The 27,751-nt window shown below is 36.7% G+C and overlaps 1 protein-coding gene across 1 annotated transcript; it reads right to left on the bottom strand.

The window, feature by feature from the left end:
* Positions 1–331: 331 nt before the first annotated feature.
* ipcef1 (interaction protein for cytohesin exchange factors 1) lies at positions 332–27,751 on the bottom strand. Its single transcript, XM_051875546.1, has 11 exons — positions 27,410–27,751; positions 27,131–27,211; positions 24,563–24,599; positions 24,102–24,271; positions 22,805–22,878; positions 17,912–17,983; positions 16,192–16,253; positions 15,949–16,043; positions 14,934–15,105; positions 13,056–13,237; positions 332–1,347 (listed from the first exon to the last, which is right to left on the bottom strand). The coding sequence occupies exons 1-11, from the start codon at positions 27,470–27,472 to the stop codon at positions 1,102–1,104; spliced, it is 1,254 nt and encodes a 417-aa protein (XP_051731506.1). The 5' UTR covers positions 27,473–27,751; the 3' UTR covers positions 332–1,101.

Raw genomic sequence — 27,751 nt, 5'->3', positions numbered from 1 at the left:
ATCAACTTTTTGATGATATTCTAATTATATGACCAGCACCTGTATATGAAACACTTGTGATTCAACAGGACACAACAAGAGGCTGTTGTGCCGATTGCAATATTGAGGCGATTAATTTTATTTCGATTTTAGAAAATAGATTGCTCTTCTCACAAATCAACTTTTCTTGTTTTTCAAGTCAGTTCTCACAGATATTGTTCATCACATTAACTATGATAATATTTCACCAATTTTGACAAACAGAAAGTTGCTGTAGGCTACATACGTTGTTGGTCCAGTACATTTGTGCACTTTCCATAACTTCTCAAATACACACAAATAGACAACAAAATTTTGAAAGAAAATATTAAACAGCTATTTTTATTTTATTTTGCACTCCTTTAGTATGGATTAATTCAAAATACCAAATAAACATTTATACAGTTGAATCATAGACATTTATACAAAAATGTACAATATTTAAGACATTCATTTACAGTTGTAAAATGCTAAAATATGTACATCTAAAAGAGACCGTCATGTTAAAAACAGGTAAACAATACTGCACTCCTAAAAAGATCAAGCACAAACAAGTTTAAAGAACAGACGAGATAACTGAGCCTAGATAGTGTGCGTGGAATGGAGTGATTTTGTAACAAACACAAGGGCTGAATAAGAGGTATGAGTATGAGTGTGTTTGTCTTGGCGAAATTCATGTATCGACTACCTCAAAGTCAAACCAGGCAATGCAACATGTTCCAGTGTCATGAGTCATTCATAAAACCAAATTAAAAACACACCATTTAATTCAACCATTTTACATAACATCTACAAACACATAAGATGCTTGCCACATTTTCTCCCACTAAAACAAAAAATGATTGTGAACTACAAAGCCAAAACGCAGTAACTATACATATCAAAAACATGTCATTACTATGAAGTCATTTTTCACAGTTCTATGACCTAGTTGATGCATTCTTCCTTTGTAGGCTGGAATCTGAGTTTCAGAGAAGCTTCATGTGTCTGAGAAACTGGTGTCATACAGGTCCTGTGGTCATCTTCACACAGCATAGATCTGTTTCACATCATCCTTTCCTTGTTATAATCAGCCTCTCAAATTCACAGGCTGGTCTCGGTGTAGACGGGGACAGCAGGGAACGCAGCGTTCGGGCTGAAGAGTGACTGGCGTTGGGGCTGAGTTTCAACCGGTGGTTTCTGGGCCTCCGTCTCGACGGCACTCTTGCGTTTCTCTACGATTTCTTGCAGCAGGAGCACATTAGCATCTCGCCATTGTCTGTATTTACTTGCGCTCAGAGACGGTTCACTCAAGACCTGCTCTATGGCCTGCAGATCGGCCTCCTTAGCCTGAAATAAAGCAAAGACTGATATGTTGGTTTCTTTTGTGAAACTTTAAATATAACTTCCCACAGTTCAAGTGAAGCTGCTTATCAATACTGCCATCTAGTGTCTGTAGACTAGAGTCAATGACAAATATGAGTGTCCAAAAAAAGAAAATGAAAAATCTAGCTGCGCATATGTCAGGGCTGGTTTGGTAATCTGGCATTTTCCCAGTGGGCCGACGCAATTTGGGGCAGATACAATGGTTTGTTTGTTTTTGTGCCATGGACTGGCCCATCATGCAGGGACAGTGTCTTGGCCCAACTCATGCCTTAGTAGAACCTAAATAAACAAACCAACCTATGTAGAATCTGTGGATCTTGTCAATACATCAACAGAGATATGACGTCACACCTGTTCTGTTTACACTGTTTCTAGCTGGTTTTAACTACTGGCTTGGTTTATGTATGAACGGATGCAGACAACAGTAAGAGACAAGTTTATGTCCTTTAGCTGATTCAAGACTGGTCTGGCAAACTATCTGCTCAGCTTCATGTAAACAACAATCACATTACCTCATCTCCTATATTAGTGTCCTTGTGTGGAAGTTACCAGGTTTACAGGCTTTACTGGCATTATAGTGTCATGGTGACAACAAAGATGAGCGTTGTAAGTGTTATTTATGGATAAAAATTCAACAAGGTTAGAAAACATTTATCAGACTAGACTCATGTTAACACTTTTTTTTTTTTTTAGGCAGAAAACAATTGACATCCCTAAATATTTATGACGACAGATGCTAATTATACTAAGTGAAAATAGCATAGTTTCTTAGCAAAAGATGCTATTTACACTAAGTGCAAATAGCTGTAGATACCGTTTACACTAAGTGAAAAAAGCGATATATTCTATTTATCAGTAACAGCAGATACTTTTGCACAGTCAATATTGTACATTACACTGTTATTATTGCATCCTGTAAATGACTATATTAAAATCATTAAATGGATTCCGCCTTATTGAGACAATAAACCCTCCCTACACCGACCCCTAACCCTAACCGATAAATACTTTATTAATTAACACTTGTTAGGCACTTTACTTCCACTTTTAAAATATTTTCTTCATTTTATTGAAAATAAATGCCTTTCTGATCTGATATGTGATGGGAAAAGGGAGAAGAGCGACAAAACCCAAATGCAAAATGCAAAACTAAAATGTGGTTTTAACATATCTCTGTATTAAAATGTATTTAGTTACCACTTGAAGTACAAGTGTAGCCTACTACAAGTGGTAACTAAATAAATTTTTTTAATACAGAGATAGTATGTGAAAAGCACATTTTAGTTCATATTCATGGTGTCTCAAAATTGCACAGTTGAGTACACTTAGATGTTCTTAAGATTATCTTAAGAAGTACTAAAGAAGAATTTTTAGTATATTCAGTACAAAATTAGTACGTGAAAATAGAGCACTTTAAGTATGGAATTGTAGTTTTTTTTCCTCTCTCTCTCTCTCAACTGGGAAGGCGGATTCGAACTTGGATCGAATGCATTAAAAGCAACTTCCCCGCGCCATACTCCCTACAGCCTATGCCACTGCAGATATTGAATGGCGTGTGTCTTTTTTCGTCATCAGTGGGCGGAGTTAGTGTAAATAGCCTTTGCCAACAAGACAGGCCATGTACACTTGCTGCAAATAGACACTCTGATTTTTTATATAGGCAGCAGCCATGTGCACTTAGCGGCCATTTATCAGTCCCTCCAGGTTTCCGCGATCGCAGAATTTACCGCACAATCAAGCAAACGCCGCAAAATTCGGAGGGGCTTGCAATTTTTCTAAATTGCCGCATATTTTCAGCAGATTTTGGGCCTGAACGCGCCGTGTGACGTCATCACAACGTACATTCAGCCAAAGGAAAGCCCACTTCGAAGTAGGCTATGTGCGCTGAACTTTAATCGATCGATAAACAACTGCTTGCGCCGTTGCTTCGGCAATGCATCTGTCAACCACCGCAACAACCCTGCTCCCGCTGTAAGCGTGCAACTCTCTATCTCTCTCTCTCTCTCTCTCTCACACACACACACACACACACACACACACGAAAGTGCACGCTCTGAGTGACATCGTTTCCATCAATCGGTTCAGTTTATCAACAGTGTCTGTATGTTGCATAAAAGAGGCTCACGCACTCTGTAAACAACCCCAAAATGGACGAGGAGCAAGACGGAACAATTGAAGTAGACGCTGAATGAAAATGTATTCGGTAATATAGCGGGTTCCAGGGTTACCCCTGTAAAAACAGCAGGCAACTACTTTACCTTTCTGACACTGCTTGTGTACTGATTGTTTACTTTCGAACTTTATAGTTATGTTCTTTTGCACTTTAATCTGTTTGAAACATTTGTTTACTTTATACATTTTGTGTATTCTTCAAAAGTATGCCACTGTTATATATAAGGTTCTTTTTTGTTGTATTATAAAAACACTAATCAACCCTGTAAAGCCTGAAATAACTAAATAATAGTCAGAAAATAATTTATGTTTTTAAACAGGTTTTTTTTTTTTTACCTTTAGACAAAATATAAAAGAAAAAAAAGTTTGCATGTGTTTTATGTTTTGTCATATATTTGATACACCAGGATTTACAATATGATATGGTGAATATGGAGGGAAATAGTGTTGTCAAAAGTACCGGTACTTCGGTACCAAGTCGGTACTTTAATTTTGAAAATGTTACGATACCAGCATTTCTGTAGTACCGGTAGTACCGAGAATCCGGGTATATTCGGTACCCATGATAGGGCTGTGCCAGTGTTTACTGTATTTACTTGAATATGAGTGAAGCACAAAGCTTTGTTTACAAAAAAAATAATAGGTTACAGTGGCGTAGCGTCTGGGCATGCAAGGTATGCACGTGCATATGGGCCCGGGCGGATTGGGGGCCCACTATTACGGGCTTAACCCCGCACTCCCCGTCCGCGTGCAGCTTATTGTGATGGCACGGACAGTGTGTGTACTGTACAACAGCCCATGCGAGAGTGAATTGAGTGCTTGAAAACAAAAGTCCACTAGATAGTGCGCAGTGCACACGCCGAACGCGTCTTTCTGCAGCCAAATACTTTCAAAGGCTCGCACGCGCGTCTGTGTGCAAGACGGAACCCGTGTACATACAGGTGCTGGTCATATAATTAGAATATCATCAAAAAGTTGATTTATTTCACTAATTCCATTCAAAAAGTGAAACTTGTATATTATATTCATTCATTACACACAGACTGATATATTTCAAATGTTTATTTCTTTTAATTTTGATGATTATAACTGACAACTAAGGAAAATCCCAAATTCAGTATCTCAGAAAATTAGAATATTGTGAAAAGGTTCAATATTGAAGACCACACTCTGGTGCCACACTCTAATCAGCCAATTAACTCAAAACACCTGCAAAGGCCTTTAAATGGTCTCTCAGTCTAATTCTGCAGGCTACACAATCATAGGGAAGACTGCTGACTTGACAGTTGTCCAAAAGACGACCATTGACACCTTGCACAAGGAGGGCAAGACACAAAAAGTCATTGCAAAAGAGGCTGGCTGTTCACAGAGCTCTGTGTCCAAGCACATTAATAGAGAGGCGAAGGGAAGGAAAAGATCCTCACCCTGGAGAGGATTGTGAAACAAAGCCCATTCAAAAATGTGGGGGAGATTCACAAAGAGTGGACTGCAGCTGGAGTCAGTGCTTCAAGAACCACTACGCACAGACGTATGCAAGACATGGGTTTCAGCTGTCGCATTCCTTGTGTCAAGCCACTCTTGAACAACAGACAGCGTCAGAAGCGTCTCGCCTGGGCTAAAGACAAAAAGGACTGGACTGCTGCTGAGTGGTCCAAAGTTATGTTCTCTGATTAAAAAAAGTAAATTTTGCATTTCCTTTGGAAATCAGGGTCCCAGAGTCTGGAGGAAGAGAGGAGAGGCACACAATTGCTTGAGGTCCAGTGTAAAGTTTCCACAGTCAGTGATGGTTTGGGGTGCCATGTCATCTGCTGGTGTTGGTCCACTGTGTTTTCTGAGGTCCAAGGTCAACGCAGCCGTATACCAGGAAGTTTTAGAGCACTTCATGCTTCCTGCTGCTGACCAACTTTATGGAGATGCAGATTTCATTTTCCAACAAGACTTGGCACCTGCACACAGTGCCAAAGCTACCAGTACCTGGTTTAAGGACCATGGTATCCCTGTTCTTAATTGGCCAGCAAACTCGCCTGACCTTAACCCCATAGAAAATCTATAGGGTATTGTGAAGAGGAAGATGCGATATGCCAGACCCAACAATGCAGAAGAGCTGAAGGCCACTATCAGAGCAACCTGGGCTCTTATAACACCTGAGCAGTGCCACAGACTGATCGACTCCATGCCACGCCACATTGCTGCAGTAATTCAGGCAAAAGGAGCCCCAACTAAGTATTGAGTGCTGTACATGCTCATACTTTTCATGTTCATACTTTTCAGTTGGCCAAGATTTCTAAAAATCCTTTCTTTGTACTGGTCTTAAGTAATATTCTAATTTTCTGAGATAATGAATTTGGGATTTTCCTTAGTTGTCAGTTATAATCATCAAAATTAAAAGAAATAAACATTTGAAATATATTAGTCTGTGTGTAATGAATGAATATAATATACAAGTTTCACTTTTTGAATGGAATTAGTGAAATAAATTAACTTTTTGATGATATTCTAATTATATGACCAGCACCTGTATGTTCAGAAAAATGAAGTATAATAGAAATAATGTTGTCAGTAACTCGCTATAGCCTATGTTAAATGTACTGAAAATCATTAAGAATCTTAATAAATGGACCATAAAATGGTCCATGCCATGTCTTAGCGATGATCTATTGTATTTAACTGGTATTCGCTTTTCTGTCATTTTTAAAGTGGGTTTCTGAAACTTGTGCATGCAGTAATGTCAGTAGTACAGAATTTTAAATGAGTCATATTGGTTTTCTGAAAAAATGACTATATCTGCACATTTTAAGATACTGCACAAGATGTGAATAAATGTAACTCCTACACTCGCTGGGGTGGATAGACCTACTTTATATTCAACGAAATGCACATAAAACGTGATGGAAACAAATTTAGAGAAGAAACTTCTAGTAAATTTATTATAAAACATGTGCATTAAAACAGTATGTAACGGAATAATTAATTCATAACTGGAATAATCTTCGGACTCGTCGCATCTGAAATTATGCAATGATCATTCTGAAATTCCAAAGCCAGAGTCGAATCAGTCGAATTCAAAAGTAGACTGTGTTGAAAAGCCGTTTTTTTTTTTTTTTTTTACTTTTTTTTTTAAATAGATCTGCAACGCAAAGTCAAAATGATGGAGGAGCGCATATAGTACCGTAGTGCTGCTGTCATTCCTAGAAATGTTTTTTTTTTTTTTTTTACCATTTTTGTCTGCATATTAGTGATAATATCTTATTCATATTAAAGTCCTGGGACTCATTCACATAAGACGCACATCCCCTCCACCCCCCGCAAAACCGAGGGGGGCCCGTAAAAATTTTTTTGCATATGGGCCTGGGGCTGACTTGCTACGCCACTGATAGGTTAGCAATTAAATGTGACATTGCAGCCATTAGCTGCAATGTCAGCCTGGTCACCCGATTAGCAGAGAATTTAACAATATTCCATTAGTTATTCCACTGAACATGGAATCTCTGTTTCTTTTCCCAAATCTTCACCCACGCAGGGGATTATAACGTTTCTTCCTTTCGTTCGCTTTTAGGCCTATTATAGGCTATTTGGATTTTTTACTGTGGTAAAGTAGAAAAAAACACAGTAGGACTGAAACCTTTTTGCTTGCACGTCAGTTTCTATTTAACACAGTTTGTGCTTGTTATTAGACTTAATAAGGCACGTCAAGTTTATTTGTATAGCACTTTTCACACACGCTGGTGATTTTTATTTTCGCTTTCCCTGGCAGCGCTAAATCAAATATAGCCTAAATGTGTGAAGATAAAACTCGCTCTTTAGACCTTTTACAACAAGTGTCAGTTGCTAGTAACATCAGGAGATAACATGAAGATATTATTAAAGCAAAATGGTCTCTTTCCTGCTCGTGTCCCTCATCCCTCTCAAAGCGCAGAGCAGTAGGCTTTATGACGCATCTTTGTGTAGAAATAAAAAACTTTTTTTTTTTTTTTTTTAAATAATATTTAACTTTCTTATTATTTAGGTTACCATTATTTACCTATATTTATTTCATAGTTTTACAGGCTGTAGTGTGTCATTTCATTGAAGGAATAGCTAAAATAAACACGCACGTCTGTTACAAAATTTTGTATTATATATATATATATATATATTTCAAAATTTATTTCATTGAGGAATATATATACACACACACAAACATACACACACACGCTCCAAATATTTATATGTATGATTACCATATTTAATATGCTTTTAAAATAGGCTATATAAAATAGTAAAATAGTTACAACAGATTTTGCTGTGGTACCGAAACTGGTACCGAGAACCATAAAATTTTTATGGTATTGGTACCGACTACTGGAATTTTGGTACCGTGACAACACTAGAGGGGAAAAACAGCTTAATTTTATTCAGAGGCCAAAACTGAGCAAAAATTGCAGTTTGCTGCAGTTGTGGGTGATATCAGGTAAAATGGGCCATCAGGTAAAATGGGCCATTTAAGGTTTGGGGGTCCCAGCCCCTCTGGAATTTAGAGCCAATGACTGCAAAGGATTTCAAACTGTTGTCATAACTGTGCTTGACAAGTAACAGGTGATTTGATTGGTTTATGGTTGCTATGGTGGGCGGGGCAATAATTCAAATCAAGACTGCACCAGAAAGCTGCATGGTAAGTAGCCTGGCATACCAAATCTAACTAAACTATTATAAGGATGATAAATCTATAAAAAAACAAAAAACAAACAAACATGCACATAAAAAAAAAAAAAAAAAAAAACTATGCATAAAATCTGTCTTGATGGCATCCATCAGAAATAATGCTGTTAGTTTGGTATATGAACATATTTTTTGGAAAAGTGATGTTTTACTTGGCGGCCCAATTTACCTTAACCCACTGAGGTAAAATGTGCCACATGGTTTCAGCTAAAATAGGCCATCCTCTGTGTCACTCACAAACACACATACACGTGTGCGAGAGTGAGTGAGTGAGTGAGTGAGTGAGTGAGTGAGTGAGTGAGTGTGTGTGTGAGAGAGAGTTTGTGTGTGAGGGTTTGTCTGTGTGTGTACGTCCGTGCGTACACACACACACCCACGGACATACACACGCACCCACACACTCGCACACCAACCGACACACACACGCACGCACGCACGCACAGGTCGCACGCACGCGCGCGCACACACACACACCCCACTGACATCAGTTCACTGATCTATGCTGTTCCAAAATGGATTTTTTTTATTGCACATTTAAATATGTGGGTTTGCACCCAAAATGTGTTTTTTTTTTTAAATTGCACATATGAATATGTTTGTTTAATGCAGCTTAAATGTTATGTGGTTGTATAAGCAATTGTGTTTTAAAATTAAAATTGATGATAAATTACTATTTCCCTTTGCAGTTTGACTGGCCCATTTTACCTGAAACTGCTCATGCAAAAAAAGTTGGCACAGCTGATGTTTCAAGAACTGTAGGGCCTAAATAATTATATTTTATTACATAATTTCAACACAAAATTATCATTAATTTTAAGATTAATCATAAAAACACATGGAAAAGGCATATATGGTATTGTATTATTGTCCCAAGCGATTTACCAAAAAGTGGCCCAATTTAGCTGATCAAAAATATAAATCAATGAGATCTTTATAACAGTACAGCAGACTACTTACATAAAATGCATATAAATATAATTTGTCACTCTATATCTCCTAATAATATGTCTTGGTAAGAAGATATGCTTAGTTTTATGATAAAAGCTCTATAATTTTTATTGTGGGGGCAAAACACAATGCAATGGGCATACAATGATGATTAAGAGATTAACAAATAAATGTTCCTGAAAGCCTGTTGTATCATATTTGATACATAAAATATACAAACCTTTCTAAAGAGGGAGCATATACCCCCAGACCCCCCTAGAGTACCTGACAACCATGCCCCCTTTCACAAAATCATGTGGGAAACACTGCAATATAACATTTTATAAAAAAAAAAAAAAATTTGTTTGTTTCACTTGGTGTTACAAAAATATGAAATAAAATGTTGAAATTATATTTTAAGTTATTATCAGTGTTCTCCTTTTAAAGATTACAGAGCCCAGTGAACTCAGAAAAGTAATAAAAATGTTAGAAGAATATTGACTCTGGTGTATTTTTACTGAAAAACTACACAAGAAATGCCGTAAATATTGCCGCAAATTTTGAGAAAAGCTGCCGCAAAAATCAGTCATATTAGGCTGCAGAAATCAGAAAAAAGTCCCGCGAAATCCTGGAGGGACTGATTTAGACTAAATGTAAAGAGCAACAAAAAAAGTATTTTCTTTGCACTAATACGCAACAAACTGCGATGCACTGTGTATTCTGACACCTTTCTTTCAGAACCAGCATTAACTTCTTGAGCAATTTGAGCTACAGTAGCTCGTCTGTTGGATCGGACCACACGGGCCAGCCTTCGCTCCCCATGTGCATCCAGTAGCGCCTGCAGCCGTACGGCTGTACGCACTGTGCGTACCATGAGAGGGCGCTAAATAATGCAGTTTTTATTTTTTACATAATTTTTAAATTGATTATTAAAATCTATCTGCATACATTCATGACATATTAAAAAGCAAGAGAGAATGAGAATAAATAAAGGTGTGCGTTTGTGTTTTGTAAAGTCAAATGTGTATGTGCGTGCCTGGGTGGGCGTGGGGGATATGGGTGAAAAGAAATCTGATTGGCTAGTTTAGTTTCATCGGTTTTTTTCACATGAAAAATTACATTACAGATAGTTAATATTTAAAAACGGGCTCAAAATGAGTAAACGCTCTCTAAAACAGCTAAAGTCGATTGAAATATTTGCAAAAAGGCCTAAAACTATTGAGTATGAGAAATGAAGCCTCTTAAATTTTTGAAGCTTTTCTCTAAATTTTTCGTGAAAGGTTTCAAAGCATCAAGAGTGTCGAAAACAGTGTCATCTTGTGGCAGTAAAAATTTACAGCAGCCATAAACCTGAGTGTGCAGCTCCATTGTTTTATTCATTAAAGGGTTAGTTCACCCAAAAATGAAAATAATGTAATTTATTACTCACCCTCATGTCGTTCTACACCCGTAAGACCTTCATTCATCTTCATTCATCTGAACTGTTTTAAATATGTTTTAGTACCTTTATGGATCTTGAGAGAGGAAATGTCATTGCTTTGAATGCAGGCCTCACTGAGCCATCGGATTTAATCAAAATATCTTAATTTGTGTTCCAAAGATAAATGAAGGTCTTACGGGTGTAGAACGACATAAGGGTGAGTAATAAATAACATCATTTTCATTTTTGTGTGGACTAACCCTTCAAGCACAAACAAAAGCCTGATGACGCTAAATGTGTTTAGTTTTCTGATAATAGAATTCACATATTAAAGTGTGGCAATAAATTAAATGTAACAACAAAAACAATAATTATAATAATACTAATAATAGGCCTACTTACTGAGTTGTTTGAGCAAGTAAATTGTGCTGTTATTTTATTGTTTTTATACTGTTTATATGACAGAACATATGCTAATGTAAAAAAAATCCTGCAGGCGCCCCTGTGTGCATCAAAGACCCTGTCACCAGTCATCACTATTCCTTCCTTGAACCACTTTTGATAGATACTGACCAGTGCAGACCGGGAACACTCCACAAGAGCTGCAGTTTTGGAGATGCTCTGACCCAGTTGTCTAGCCATCACAATTTGGCCCTTGTCAAACTCGTTCAAATCCTTATGCTTGCCCATTTTTACTGCTTCTAACACATCAACTTTGAGGACAAAATGTCAAAATGTTCACATGCTGCCTAATATATCCCACCCACTAACAGGAGATAAAGAGATAATCAGTGTTTTTCACATCACCTTCCAGTGGTAAACACACACACACAGACACACACACACGTATATATGGTTTACGATGACTTTCCATAGACATAATAGTTTTTATACTGAACAAACTGTATATTCTATCCCCCTACACTACCCCTACCCCTAAACCTACCCATCACAGGAAACTGTCTGCATTTTTTGAATTTCAAAAAACACAGTTTTAAGCCATTTGGTTTACGAGGACACAGGAAGTGTCCTGGTAAACCATGTTTACGTTGTAATACACATGTTATTATACACATTTGTGTCCTCATAAACCATATATACACAAGCACACACACACACACACACACACACACACACACTTTTAAATTACTGTCTCTCTCTTCTGGAGAATAAGCACCCAGAAAACTGATGAGTCACAATGCCCTGGAGAAATGCTGTCCAATCAAACACTTCCTAGAAGACAAACATCCCCACTAAATTAGAAATACCAGGCCCGTCCCAATACACACACTTATGGTATTTGCACTTAACCACTTGTCTACTTACATGACATATTTACTGTATTTGGCCCAAGTGTTCAAGTGGGCACAAAGTCCGCAAGTTTGTAGAACTTTTGATAACCTGATGGGGCACACTTAAAATGCAAGAGCTTTATTTACACATTTTGACTTGTCTGTTCAATCCTTACGTAACAAACACAATTTAATTGTGGGCTTCTAATTAAGTGATAAAAATCAGTTGAAAACATTTTTCAAAATACACATACTCATCTCTGCATCTATAACAACTTTAGATTTTACTACCAAGTTATATCTAATTAATTTAACTTAATCCTAGACATGTCGCAAAAATCAGTGCACATAAGTTCCTGGTCGTGATGAATGATGGGATACGCTTAGCATCAAATACCTCTCTGAAGCATTATTAGAGATAGTGTGGATTTACTGTCCGTTAAGTGTACTGTGCTTTGGCATTTTTCTGACCTGGGAAAGTCTTCAACACTTCCTGTCATCTACATGCGTTCTTAAGTGGTGGACTGTAAGTGTGGGTATTGGGAGAGGCCAACCATCTGCCACTGACTTATAACATATATATAGTACAGAACAAATAATTTGGGCAAGTCAACTTGGCTTCTCTGGGTACTGTGGCACAGACAACATGGAATATTCTAATTTAAAGCACCACAGAAGAAGTCAAATATCTCAAACAAGTAGAGAAAACTGCACTGATGAAAAGAGGACACAACTGTGCACTGAACCAACATAAATTACATACTTTACAACTACACTTCATGAGAATTTCTAAAACATCACAATTTTACCCTAGTAAGAGTAACTGGTTTTATGATCGATATTCAATCTAACATCCATTAGATTTTAGTGTTCAGAAACATTCACTACTTCCATATAAACCTATTTCTCAACATAACATTTTGCAATATATGCTTATGAAGCAACATATCATCATGAAGCCATTTTTTGAAAAAAAAAAAAAAAAGGCTTAATAAAGGAAAATAGTACACCACACAAACACGTTTTTACTTCTACTGAATCTAGATCATTTTATCAGTTTATAGGTTCCCTGTAGATTTATTACCACTGAGATGAACTCTTTTAGCACAAACAGTAAAACAAGAAACTTCTGACATTTGAATGATCACAGATCTCAATCTCACCTTTAAAGTGCTGTTTAAAGCTCGAATGAGGTGCAGTTTCTCATTAACGCTTTCATTTTTGCAGCGTCTAATGAAGGAGGACCTGAAGTCACGTTTGGTGGTTGGCTGTAGGGCTCCTGTGGGCGACAGACTCGCCTGCTTGAGGTGAAGATACAACATCTCCATCTCATCAGACGGTGGGCCTGATGAAACAATATTAGAGTATTTGCGAAAGAATTTACAGAATTACCACACTTTTTGAGCAATGGATTTCCATGACTTTTCTAGGAGTTCACAATAACTGGATAAGGATTTTCAAAAATCCTTTTAAAGAGATAAAAAGTAATTTCTAGACAAAAACAAAGAGTTTTAGAGTTGAGTATAATTATAATTTGTTTTATATGTTTTTTTCTATTTTTTGTTCAGAAATATTCACATAAGTTTGAATCTCTACATTTGTGTTAAGAACATTTTAGTAATAAAAGTTGGGGAATTCTTGGTATTTTTAAAGGGGTCATGCCATTTTTTTTTATTATTATTTATTGTTATTTAATGTTCCCTGAGGTTCACTTATAATGTTAATAAAGTTTTTTTTTTTTTTTTTTGCATAAAAAACAAATATACTGTACTGTGCAAAAGTCTTAGGTATGTTAGTATTTTCACCAAAATAAAAAAATGGTTTTAAGCCAGTTATTTGCTGTAGTGTGTCAGTAGTAAATATCAGTTTACATCTCCAAACATTCCTTTTGCCACTAATTGTAATAATCCAGTGAGATTTTTGTATGAACAAGGAGTCTGACAACAGCCGGTATGCTCCACACGGAGATCTGATGTCATCATCATCGAGTCTGCCTGTGATTACATGAAGAAACCAAAAAAAACTGAGACCGACTAAATCCAAAAGAACTGTAGCAACGTCTCCAAGACGCTTGAAGAAACCTACTTTCAAAGCTAAAGTAACGTAAAAAAAAAAATAAAAAAAAAAATGTAGGCACTTGTGTAAAAATGCTGTAAAGTGAGGATGCCTTTAAAAAATAAATGTCATAAATAGATTTTATCTATCAATTAACTTCCGTTAACTAAATCAAATTAATATTTGGTGTGACCACCCTTTGCGTTTAAAACAGCTTTTGTCCTAGATACATTTACACATAGTTCTTCTGGTAGCTTTGGAGGTAGGTTTCTTCAAGTGTATTGGAGACCCCACCATCTGAACACCAGGGGGCGGGGCCTATGGTGTGATGATGTGTAACTATTCATTGATGCTCTGGAGGCAGGCATATGCAAATGTATTTGCCAGTGTGACATCACAGATGCCGCAATATCAAAACAAGCCATTTTTAGAAGCTTGAGTAATAAATGGTTTATTATGAGGACGATGATTTAGCTCTGAAATTTGCAGGATGTTTTAATGGTACAAAGACCTCTTATATGTAAAAAGATTAAGGCAAATTGTATTTCTCATATCACGACCCCTTTAAAAATGAAATGGCAGAAAAAGCTGTAAAACATGTTTTGTGCTCTTTGTATATACTGATTCTTGACACATAGCATCAAAAATAGTCAGATCAACCCATCATGTCTCTTCAAAAGACTTGGATTAAACCATGATTCATATGTATTATGTTTACAATGTCTTTATAAACTTCTTGAAGCATGAAAGTTTTGTTAGAATAGACTTTCAATGGAGGAACAGAAATCTCTTAGGTGTCATCTAAAATATCTTCATGTGTTTGGAAGATGAACAAAAGACGTATGTGTTTGTAACGACATGAAGTTGGGTAAATTATGACAATTGTGATTTTTTTTAATCTATCTCTTTAAACGGTTTTTAAATTTAGATTTGTGCAATGTAACACTCTCATAAGGATAAAACATCTCATTCCAGCGCTCACTTACTGTCATTTCCTTTGAATTCCTGTATTTTGAGGATGGGGTTGTCCTCTGAGCTGATCTCCTGCCACGACTCGCTGTCTGCGCTCTGAGTCTCTGTGCGGTTACACATCGGAGAAACCAGCGGGATCAAGTCCTGACATGGAGAGGAAGAGGAGCGAGGAGGCGGGAGACAACCCTGAGACAATCAATACAAATATATTTCAAACATAACAGCAATCTTTCAAAATCTGAAAGAAATACTATTTCAAAAAAGAAACTTGTGTGATAATATGACAAAAAAAAACAAACAAACAAAAAAAAAAACATTGTATTCATTGATTCTTAGATGCCATCCAAAAGTGTGGGGTCGGTAAGACTTTAAAGAATTTTGAAAGAAGTATTTTATGCTCACCAAGTCTACATTTACATGATGAAAAATACAGTAAAAACAGTAATAATGTGAAATATTATTGCAATTCAAAACAAATTGTTATCCCTTTTAATATATTTTAAAATATAATTTATTCCTGTGATCAAAGCTGAATTTTCAGCATCATTACTCCAGTCTTCAGTGTCACATGATCCTTCAGAAATCATTCTAATATGCTGACTTGATGCTCAAGAAACATTTCTTATTATTATCAATGACTCATGCTACTGTGGAAACAGTGATACTTTTTTTAAAAAGGGGGGATTTTTTTGATGAATCGAGAGATAAAAAAAAAAAAAAAAAAAACAGCATTAATTTTTAGCAACATTATAAATGTCTTTCCTGTCACTTTTGATGAATTTAATTTTCTTTCTGAATAAAAAAATCTGACCCTACATTTTTGAATGGTAGTTCATGTGCAAATGCATCTGATGCATATATCTGGCCATTGTGTCATCGTTTCACCCATTTTCACATTCACCAGGCATTAATACATAAACAGGAACTTATAAACCACAATGAATAGAGGAGTTAAATCCTGTCGCTTAATACTTTTATGGTTAGCAGTCTATTAATATTTACATGTCTGGACAGAGCGTGGTTACTCACATGCAGAGAACCGGGGGTCAGCTGATCCATGTACTCCACAGACACCTCAGCTGTGTCTGCTTCATCATCATCATCGCTCTCCTCACTGTAGCACTCTATATTCACACAATCACAATTGTTCTCAATATGATAATTCAGCTATTAAAGTGTCAGTTTTGGCTTTGATAAAAGACGTGGCATGGACTGAATTAGACGATCAGTGTTAACCGGGCTTCCGTATGAGTGTGTGGTTTGAATCTTTACCTCCGATGGTTGAGTCTGTGGGCTCGGGTTCATTTGAAGCCTGGGTGAGTTTAGCCAGCCATCTAGGTTAAAAATAGATTAATTACAATAAACCTGCCCTTATCAGATCTATGGAATGATTGTAATGGATCATTATGTAAGTCCTCTGCCCACACAGTTTAATACCAGCACACCCACAGTTTTCTCTCAATGTTTTCCACTCACAGGTTTATTTCAGTACGTTCAACAAACCCTGACAGGAAAGTTTTACAAAAGAAGAATTTCTGTCAACATTTACTCACACTTGTGTCATTCAAAACCCATGTGATTTTTTCCTTCCATGCAAAACAAAAAGGCGTTATATTGAAGAATCTTGACTAGTGTAGTTACTGTATTTATTAAAAATAATATTTTTGTTCCCAGTATAATTTACAGCATTATCTGGGATAGAATTTCTTTAATATATACACTTCCTTTCACAAGTCTGGGGTCATTTTTTTTTTTTAAGAAATTAAAACTGTTATTCAAGGATGCATTCAATTGATCAAAACTGACAGTAATGTTATGTTACAAAAAATATTTTAAGTAAATGTGGTTTCCACAAAAATATTAAGCAGCACAACTGTTTTCAACTGTGATAATTAAAGGAAATTCAGTACATCAGCGTATTGGAATAATTTCTGAAGGATCATGTGACACTGAAGACTGGAGTAATGATGCTGAAAATCAACTTTGCATCACGGGAATAAATTACATTTTAAAATATAATAAAACTGAAAAAAGATATTTTAAATTGTAATATATATTTACCAATATTACTGTTTTTTTTTTGTTTGTTTTTTTACTTTTGATCAAATAAAAGCAGCCTTGGTGAGCATAAGAGACTTCTTTTAATTAAAAACATTACAATTTTGTATGGCAGTGTAGCAAAAATGATACAATAATCAGATAAATAAATCAGAATTGACATTCAAATTAATTCAACAGCTTCTGAACTAAACTCAAATCAGGAAATCTGTATTGATATGCCCTAACTGGCATATGCCAAGTTTAAATACAAGCATATGCAAATGAGACTTATGAACTGCAGAGGATGGGAAATATTTCAGCAAATAACTGCTCAGCTTTGCGCAAGGAACAGCAAAAATATTTATTGTATGCCTATAGAAGACTTGGAATACAGCACAAGTATATGAACTACTTTTATTGTGCTTTTTTTGTTGTTCGTCTCAATTGACTTTCACTGTATGCAAAACAGATGTGATCATTCTCCTAAACATCTCCATTTGTGTTTAACAGCAGTAGAAAAACTACAGGTTTGGAACGACAAATGGGTGAGTAAATGATGGCAATTTTAATTTCATGTTTCCCCTTTCCCACCAGAACTTTGGACACATGATACCAGATAAACCTCAGTTAAGTTGCATTTTTAGTACTGGAGGTCTGCAAAACCCTGCATTTACAAATCCTCGTCAAATGTGCTTAATTGCATAGTGCACCGCAGAGAGCTTTAGTCACAGCTAAGTGTCAAAGCAGCTTGTCTCACTGCAATGCAAACATGTCACCAGACCAAAAACCAGACCACACGCTTCACATGTATGCGAAAGCGCTACATGATTTAAAAAAGTTGTTGTTTTTTTTTTTGTTGTTTTTTTGACTGTAGCATCAGCAAGTACGTTATCTGTCACCACACTTACACACACACACACAAGAAATTCATTTTATGTCTTTCCACACTCACTTGTTCATGTCTTTCATGTTCTCAGCTGCAAAGTAGAGTGTCACCATGTGGAGGTGGCTTGCTTTCATTGCACTGGAAAATAAGAATGCAAATAAAAACATACACAACCCCAGCAGTTCTCAAGGATGATATCTTTGTGGTTATATGTGGTTATATGATGTAGCAGAAGCATTACACAAACGAACATGTATACGACACCAAAGTTTGTCTCCTGTCTAATCTACATCCAATCATAGTGATCAAAGTAAAACACCGTTACTGTATGTCTTAAAGAAGGAAGTCTATACACAGTGGCTTAAACCACACACTTAGAGCAGACAGTTTCCTGTGTTCTGAGCGCACAGTGGGGTACAGAAGACATACTTCCAGTGCAAAAAAAAAAAAAAAAAAAAAATTTGATTTAAAGCTTGACACTTCACACACTACATTTTCAAAATGCATCAGTCAAATGACAAACCCATAACCAGGTTTCCAGACTGTGCATTTTGCAACCTTTTTTCCCGCCGGTGTGACTAAATTTTGTTAGAGGTCACACTGGTGCCACCACCACGTTGCCCAACTGATATTAGAGTTGCCATTTCTGTTGCACATAATGCATATGAGAAACATCAAACGGCAAACTAAATGAAAAACTAAATGTTTATCAGCTTGGACAATAATAAAGAAGGTTCAGAAGGTTCTCACGCACTGATCTAGATCACGCGATACTGTTACTGCAGAGCGCTGGGAGATCCAATGAGAAAGCGTTGAATACGCCACAGAATTAATAACATTACAGCAAGATCTAGTGGGAAGCATTTAAATTCGGCAAAGTATTCTCTGTTATAAACTACAGGTATCAGATCAAACAGCGCTGACTTGGAAACCAGGAGAAATATTGTGCCATGAAAGTTATATAACGCTCTCCAGTGAGTAACGCTAACTGTAACCATGGTCGCAGAAATAATCGAATGTTTTTACATTTAAGGGTTCATGCTAACTTTTGGGAGTGAAATTCAAGCACTTTTCATTGACTTTTTAAAGTGCTTCACACTTTTTCCGGCACTTCAAATCTCTAAATATGATCCGATTTTAATGTTATTTTTAATGTGATGATTTGTAAAACTAAAAGTTTAAAGATGAAGGATTTCCACTCCCCTTATATGGGGAAAAGTAGGAAAAGTCACAAAGTCTCATGAAAAACAAAAACTTTTCTTCAAATTGTGACTAAATTACACAGAAAGCAAGTAAAAAGCACTCATTTTATAATCACTGAAGCTGTCTGTCAATTCAATATGGTACATTTAATAAGAGTAGAATATTTACATTTTTCCCTATAAAAATTAGGTTTTTGCATGTTACTGTTGTCAATAAAACAGTAACAGTTTTCTGAACAGTTTTATCTACATCTCAATTCAAGCTCAGTGCTTTACTGTCACATTTCCAATAAATAATTGTGCAATATTATTAGTAACTGCACTTATTGATGCAACACAACAGTAATATGATTAAATTACCTTTATGATTAAACACCCACCCCACCCAAAGCCACAAAATCAGGTGCTGGCACCACCTTCTGTAGATCTTAGTGAAAATATGAGTACAGCATTTTACTTCTTTTTTTTTTTTTGCACCAGGTGTTGCTATGGTGTTCCAAACGCGTTTAGTGTGTTGCTATGTAGCTGCTAGGGTGTCCTAGCTGCTATGCCATTGCTAGGGTGTTGCTATTCCTAATGCGTTTCTTAACGTGTGATCACATTTACCATTGTTCAGCAGGTTTTCACAGGCAAAATCTAGTAATTTCAATAGGAATCTATGCAATTTGTCGTTTTGTGTGAGGGCAAAAGTTTTCATGATGCAGATTTCAAAAAAGGGTCAAACTGATGACATGGATTAACCATGTTGACCAAGAAGAAAACTGCATGGTTTTAAAGCAACTTCTGTTTGAGCAGTGCTTCATACTAACATATATACACCGATCAGGCATAACATTATGACCACCTTCCTATTGTGTTGGTCCCCCTTTTGCTGCCAAAACAGCCCGGACCTGTCAAGGCATGGACTCCACTAGACCCCTGAAGGTGTGCTGTTGTATCTGGCACCAAGATGTTAGCAGCAGATCCTTTAAGTCCTGTAATTTGCGAGGTGGGGCCTCCATGGATCGGACTTGTTTGTTCAGCACATCCCACAGATGCTCGATTGGATTGAGATCTGGGGAATTTGGAGGCCAAGTCAACACCTCAAACTTCTTGTTGTGCTCCTCAAACCATTCTTGAACCATTTTTGCTTTGTGGCAGGGCGCATTATCCTGCTGAAAGAGGCCACAGCCACTAGGGAATACCGTTTCCATGAAAGGGTGTACATGGTCTGCAACAATGCTTAGGTAGGTGGTACATGTCAAAGTAACATCCACATGGATGGCAGGACCCAAGCTTTCCCAGCAGAACATTGCCCAAAGCATCACACTGCCTCCGCGACTTGCCTTCTTCCCATAGTGCATCCTGGTGCCATGTGTTCCCTAGGCAAGAGATGCACACGTACCCAGCCATCCACGTGATGTTATTAAAAAAAAAAAAAAAAAAAAAAAACACAACAACACATGATTCATCAGACCACGCCACCTTCTTCCATTGCTCTGTGGTCCAGTTCTGATGCTCACGTACCCAATGTTAGCGCTTTCAGCGGTGGACAGGGGTCAGCATGGGCACCCTGATTGGTCTGCAGCTATGCAGCTCCATACAGAACAAACAGCGATACGCTGTGTATTCTGACACCTTTCTATCAGAACCTTCGCTCCCCATGTGCATCAATGAGTCTTGGCCGCCCATGACCCTGTTTCCAGTTTTTGTGATGCTTTGACCCTCTCGATGCTCGTCTAGCCATCACAATTTGGCCCTTGTTGAACTCGCTCAAATCCTTACGCTTGCCCATTTTTCCTGCTTCTAACACATCAGCTTTGAGGACGAAATGTTCACTTGCTGCTTAATATATCCCACCCACTAACAGATGCCATGAAGAAGCGAAAATCAGTGTTATTCACTTCACCTGTCAGTGGTCATAATGTTATGCCTGATCAGACATACATACATATATTATATATATATATATATACATACATATATTATATATATATATATATATATATATATATATATATATATATATATATATATGGTTACTAAGGCACTGCTCAGATGTTATTGTGTTGCTATGCAGTTGTTTCAAGGTTTCAAAGATCACTGTTAGGGTGTTTTGGCTGGTTGCTATACAGTTGTAAAGACGTTCTATATGGATGTCAAGAAGTTCATATGAAGTTGTTTGGGTCTTGCAGGTGGATTCTAGGGCGTGGATTGCCAGGGTGTTTTTATGCTGTTACTAGAGTGGTTGGGGTGGTTGCTATGCAGTTCCTAAGGTTCTATGAGTGGCTGCTGGTGTTCTGGCTAGTTTCTAGGACAATGCTACGTGATTTGATAAACCAGTGGTTCCCAAACTTGGGTACGCGTACCCCTGGGAGTGCGTGAGGTGACAAACGGGGATACGCGAACAAAATGCTGAGTAGTTCATTTAATTCTAAAAGTAGGGATTTAGCACTTACTCGCATGAAGAACAAATATAGACACAGATAGTGGATTAATTTTGATTTAAGGCTCAAACTTTCTCCGATACAAAAACATACCTTGTGTGAGTTCTTGTATTTAATGATGATAACGAGCAAGAATGCAATTGTTCCCAAATATCCACATGACTGCAAACGTGACATTATTATACATCAGGTCAAAAAACAAAACGTACATTTTAAACACAGTACTGTCAATATTTACTATTATTTCATTGTAAAATACAGTTCCAACAAAAACCACAGCAGAACTACAACACACGTCTGTTTCGCGAACAATTCTGCGGCTTTGAACGAATTGTGAGAGTCAATGATTCAATGATTCATTCACAGCCACTTGCTTCATTACTGAATGAATGACTTGATGACTCACTCATAAAAACAGTGACTTGCTGCCACCTACTGGCGGTTTTAGTTTAACATTTAAAAGTTTTACTTAGTTTTACCATCATTGCATATTTCTCTATTAAACATTTTTTATTTAAGACATTATTTATTTTATAAAGTTATTCATTAAGGTAAAAATATGCACTGGAAAATCAATTTAGGGGGCAAATATTGTCCCTTAATGGTAAAGATATGACTGCAGTCTAAGTGGAAGAGAGGGGGTACGCAGAAGGATGGTAATCCCTTCAGGGGGTACTCCATGCTAAAAAGTTTGGGAACCACTGTGATAGACCATTGCAAGTGTGTTCTGGGTGGTTGGTAGGATGTTGCTAGGATGTGGATAACAAGGAGTGTCTATGAAGCTGATTGGGTGTTGCGTGTGGTTCCTAAGGTGGTCTGAGTGTTTTTAAATGTGTTGTTAAAGCTGCTACAGTATTCTGGGTGGTTGTTAAGGCGTCACTAAGTGGTTCCTACAGCATTGCTATATTGTTGGTTGTTAACTTGCCCAGGTGAAAAGAGCTCACTATCTCTCTATGATATTCTGGTCTGTTTCTGGGAATATTTCTGTTCATTTTATCATCCCCTGGTGATAAAATGAACATAAATCATAAAAGAAGTAGTACATCTCTCCTCGACAAGCCACGTGTTTTAAGGTATAATTAATTTGCATGGGGCGAGTTTCACACCAGAGTAATACTTCTGGTTAGGGATTTGACCAAGTATTATATGTTGCCTAATATGAGCAATATTTGTAGCCATGCTTGGCATAGAACATAGCACTAACTAATCAACAGGCTGTAATTTCAGAAAGACAGATATGATGCTGTGACACTACGCAAATAGGCATGTGGTCAGTTTTTTTTAAACCACGAGCAGTCAAAAACCTCTCTAAATAAGGAAGACAAACTCACAACTTCTTCTTGCATTCGGCAGCCTGTTCTACGGTGAAGTCTCTCATGTTGATGTAGCCTTCGGCCTTCTCTGCCTGAAAGGAAATGGAGAAAATTTGTCTCTAGAAAAGACTGGAGCCCTGTTGCAAGAAGCTGGTTTCAGTGGCTACCCAACTATCCAAGTTTGAGATCAATTTGAACAAACTCTGGTTTTCAGGCGTTAAAAAAAAAAAAAATAGTAAGTGTAATACAGCTTTAAATTTTGTTTTGTCTCAATGTTTTTATGTATTAGTCTATATCGGAACCCAAAATGCCCCGCCCCAAAAATTACTGTTTGCAGGTATATTTATGAATACCGCCGCTCCCTATTATCCCTATTATTTTTATTTATTGATCAGTTTGTGGAAAGGAGTTCAGTTAGGAGGTCAAAAGTTGTAGAAGCTCATAAATCGTACAGTTCTGAGGTCTGAAGACACTCGTATAAAATCATACAGGAGAGAAGCCAGTCAGTTGAGTTTATGACAAAACCTTTTACAGAACCTAAGTATTGTTGTCTTTTACTATATATGATAATTCATACTCGGAATGTAGAAATGACATTCATTACGAGATGATTAGTTAAAACATTTCAAATGCACCTGCAGACTATTTTTCTAGTCATGTATTTCGCCATTAAGGAGTTCTTAAAAAAAATACTGAATACTCTCGTGTCTCATCTCGTCTCGTGAGCTACCTGTCTCGTCACACCCCTACTGGGTCTGCATTTACTTTTTGGCTTTTTACAGTGACTAGCAACTCTCTCTGTTCATGGGCATCTAAAATAAATGTAGTCTTTTGATGATGTCACAGACTGTTGAATGACTATCACTTTTTTTTTATATGATTTCAGAATGGATTCTTGTTCCTTTTAGGTGGAACGACATGAGGGCGAGTAATTAATGACAGAAATTTCATTTTTGGGTGAACGAACCCTTTAAATTCTTCATAGTTTTCAGAGAAATGAATTGCACAGACACTTAATGAGAAATTAATCAAGCTGCTCACGTGATTGGCTGTTCACTGAAAACATTATGTCACACTTTCAGGCGCACGCGCACCACAGCAAATCACTAAACTCTGGTTCAAACCCAGTTGACAGAGAACATTTATCGCTGAACCCGTTTTGTCAGCACTAAACTGAAAGTTTTTTCAACCAGCTTTGTGCAACAGGCTCATTTCCAACAAGAGATAATAAATCAACTTTCAACACATTAAAAACACTAGTTCACATTTTCCGTAGAGAGGCCACACATTATCAAGGGAAAACCACACAACTTACAATGTCGGATGTGTACCAGTAGAGCGAACATTTCTTGAGCACAAACCAAAACTTTTTCCACCTCCAGCCCAAGAACCCTTTGCTTTCCTTCCTTTTGTACAAAAAGCCCTGACAGTCACCCTGGCCCAGGTCTTTCACAGAGACCCTTCTGCGGCTCATCACACCATCTCCTATCACAAACAACAAACAAACACATGCAAATAAGGCAACAACAGTGTCGTTCTCACTGGGTTCAGCACTAAACGGTCTTTGAAGCATCAATAGCAAAGATAACAGCATCTCGTCTGCATGATGCAGTCAACAGGGTCATGATTACGTTAACACACAGAATCCAAATTTATCTCTTTGTACAAGGTGTACTGGCAGCAACAGGAACATTTTACTCCTTCAGCAAGTTTAAAACATCTATAACTTATCTTGACAAAACAAAATCGTCTGTTACAACACTTTTTCCTGCTTACCTTGAGACTTCTCAGCAGCAAAGTCTTGAAGAGGGTACTAAAAGCGCGAGGAGAGAGAAGAAACGCTGTAAATTAAGCAGTGAACTCAGCCATCAGCGCCCACAGCTCAGAGAGACAGCGCTAATAACACCCTTCACTTCCCTGTACCACCACACATATGCCAGTAAGAGAGTTCAAGTACACGCACACACTAATAATGATATCCTCTCTCTCTCTCTCTCTCTCTCAAAACACACTTACATATAAGGCTATATAGCTATGTACAGTGAATGGAGACTTACCACAAGCCTTCTGAAGATAGTTTTGAAACTATGGTAACTGGATAGTTGATATGACGTGCGAAGCAGTTTGACGTGCTATGCGTCATTTTTTCTAATTATTGTTTAGTTATTATACATTCATATTTTAAGAGTTCATATCCATTGAGAGGCTACAAGGAATATTCAGACTTTTAAAAATTCGTGTCACGCCACAAGACTATTTAAGTGAACTGCAGAAAAACTGATTAAATATGGTTTTAAAAAAAAAAAAAAAAAAAAACCCTTTACATGGTGATCAGTATCGCTGCCTAAAATACACTTTCCCAATTCCCAAATACATTTCCTCAAATCTTGTTTTTGTGTTCATATTTCAAGTTTCAATTTCATTTTTAAATAAAATGTCATAACTGGATCTTCCCCAACTGATGCATAAGAACCAAGTCTCTGCCCTATTTTTTCTTAATTTTTTCGATAATCTATTTCACTTGGATGTACATCACAACACAGAAGAAAAGATCTGTTGCTACTTCTGTTTCATCGTGACTTTAAGGGGCAGTTTTTAATGGCACTGTTTTCAACTAAAATCGGAAACTTTTCATGCGTTTTGGCCGTTCATTTACACGACAATGGTGTTTTGGGGACCTGAAAAGGCAAACTTTAGAAAACAGAAAGTTTTTGAAAATGGTGACGTCATGCGCAATGCGTATAATGCGTGCAGTCTATCCACCTTATTTTTTTTAACGCAGAAGTGTCAATGTGCGAGACTTCTGATTTATTAGTAGCTATAGGGAAATAACGAGAAGAATATCAAAGTGCAGTAAACTGTAAAACTGTTTGCGCTACAAACCAGCGCGTTTATAGTTAAGACAATACATTAAAATAATATGGTAAGAAATACCAGTTTGCAGTATCAAGCAGCATAAAGAGCTGTTTTGCACAGCTAAAAATAACTAAGTGAATGACACCGGAAGACAGACACATTAACCCCCAGTTTCACAGACAAGGCTTAAGTCTAGTTTCAGACTAAAATGCATGTTTGCATGCATGCACACCAGTAATGATTAAAAAGTAGCATAAAAGCTACTTAAACGTCCTAATTGAATTAAGGCCTAATCCTGGCTTAATCTAAGCCCTGTCTCTGAAACTAGGCCTAAATTTACAAACGGCCGCTCCCAGTCTTACCTGAAAAATAAGGTAGATAGGTGCGTAGTGTTTCTTTACAATGTGACATCGTCAACTACTGGCCTGGCATGAATAATACAGCATTTTTTAGAGTTTTTTTTTTCTTTTTCTTTTTTTGTGGATCTGTGTGAGCAGGGATCGCTTTGACAACGTTGTCGTCTGTACGTGGAAAACACAAAAGGAAAATCTTTTCCATTTTTAGTACATTGTTTTCATGTAAACATACCCTAATATTAGCAGCTGATAATGATTCTGACTTGTCATTCCACCTAGTTTCTAAAATCTACACCTTAACACCGGTTTACAAGGCACATTTTGTTTTAAAAACTTTTTTGTACATTTTGAGTAAATATTTATTTTAATTCAGAAATATTGTGACATATTTGCTATCATTAAATTGTATGCTTTCAGCCATGCTGCTGTCTAGACAAGAGGACTAGATAACCTAAACATTTATATAAAAAAAAAAAAAAAAAAAAAAAAAAAAAAACATTATTTAGTATAGTTATGAATTACTTTTCGCTTTGTGGAAGTTTCTAAAAGAAGGCTGTCAAATTTAGCTAACAGATAAGCAATAATCACACCTAAAGATATATATTCTGCGGAGTATTATGTGAAATAATCTTCAGCAGTTCTTGTAGTTAACAGGAACAGTTCATGATGCAAAAATTAGAATGAAAATGTGATCAAATCAGCTCTGAAAACACTGAGCGTACAGAAAACACCCTGCAAAACTTACAACTATTATTACATTAAAATTTTACATTTACATACAATTTTACATTTAACCATTTAGTGGCAGCTGTCCAATTATTTAAAATGTTTTCTAGCAGTGTTTATGGTTTTATAGCTTGTATATAGTTTATACATTATTTACAGCTACATTTGTATTTTGTGTTGATTTGATATTCTAATTAAGACAGTGAGATTTCACTCGATTGATTCAGTTTTAAGTATTTTTATTAGTATTTGACACAAATGCTGTGTATATGGTTAGAAAACAAATATGCCCTCAGAAAGGTAAAATATGAATAAAATGCCACCATTCCAGGACTAAAATACTTACACAAAAGATTTCTGATACTAGTTAAAGCATTTGTTGATCCCAAAACAACAGTGAACTTACTGACTCTGTCCGTCTGCTCATCCTGTGATTCTCCTCTGCTGCCTTCAGAGAGGAGAGCAGTATATACATGTCCTCTACCAACTGAACAAATAAAAACAAGTCATTTTCAAAGTCTTTTATATTCTAATTAATAATAATAAAGTAAGTTTAATGTTTGTTTTGAAGCATCTTTGACTGACAAACAGATGCTACACTATAAGACTGTGGTCAATGGATACGGTTGGTTACACTCTTTCATTGTGTTATTAGTATTTTTTTTTTTTTATTTCATTTACTTACCTGTAACCAGCATGTGAAAATCTGCAGGTATTTTATCCCTCTGAAAATCACTCTTGCAGACATCCCGGATCCTGTACAAGCTGGTTTAGAATGTTTGTGAACGCTGAATTTGACTTGCCTGAGCCTCTAATAACGCCTTTCATTTGCATAATTGATTTAATCAGTCACGTTTCTTCATCACATCTTTTGTATTCAACTTTTAGGCATTATAATCACATCTTTTTCTGTCATTATATTCAAGAGTCAACTGGTGGTTTGCTTAAAGAAGCACTTGGTAAAGCTACTTGTGTGTTGTTGTTGTCTAATAAAATTCCCTGCGCTTCAGGAACTGACCACTGCGGG

The sequence above is a fragment of the Ctenopharyngodon idella genome, chromosome 20, assembly GCF_019924925.1.
Source record: "Ctenopharyngodon idella isolate HZGC_01 chromosome 20, HZGC01, whole genome shotgun sequence".
In the NCBI taxonomy this organism is placed as follows: Eukaryota; Metazoa; Chordata; class Actinopteri; order Cypriniformes; family Xenocyprididae; genus Ctenopharyngodon; species Ctenopharyngodon idella.
The sequence above is the reverse complement of the archived record's forward strand: the minus strand, read 5'-3'. Positions and strand labels throughout refer to the sequence as shown.

What these genes read in the sequence shown, in the direction of transcription:
- ipcef1 (XM_051875546.1), bottom strand. Translation starts at nt 27,472, where the DNA reads ATGTCTGCAAGAGTGATTTTCAGAGGGATAAAATACCTGCAGATTTTC. An exon ending in TTTTCACATGCTGGTTACAG is followed by an intron (nt 27,212 to 27,409) that starts GTAAGTAAATGA and finishes TTATTTGTTCAG; the next exon opens with TTGGTAGAGGACATGTATAT. An exon ending in TGAGCAGACGGACAGAGTCA is followed by an intron (nt 24,600 to 27,130) that starts GTAAGTTCACTG and finishes TCGCGCTTTTAG; the next exon opens with TACCCTCTTCAAGACTTTGC.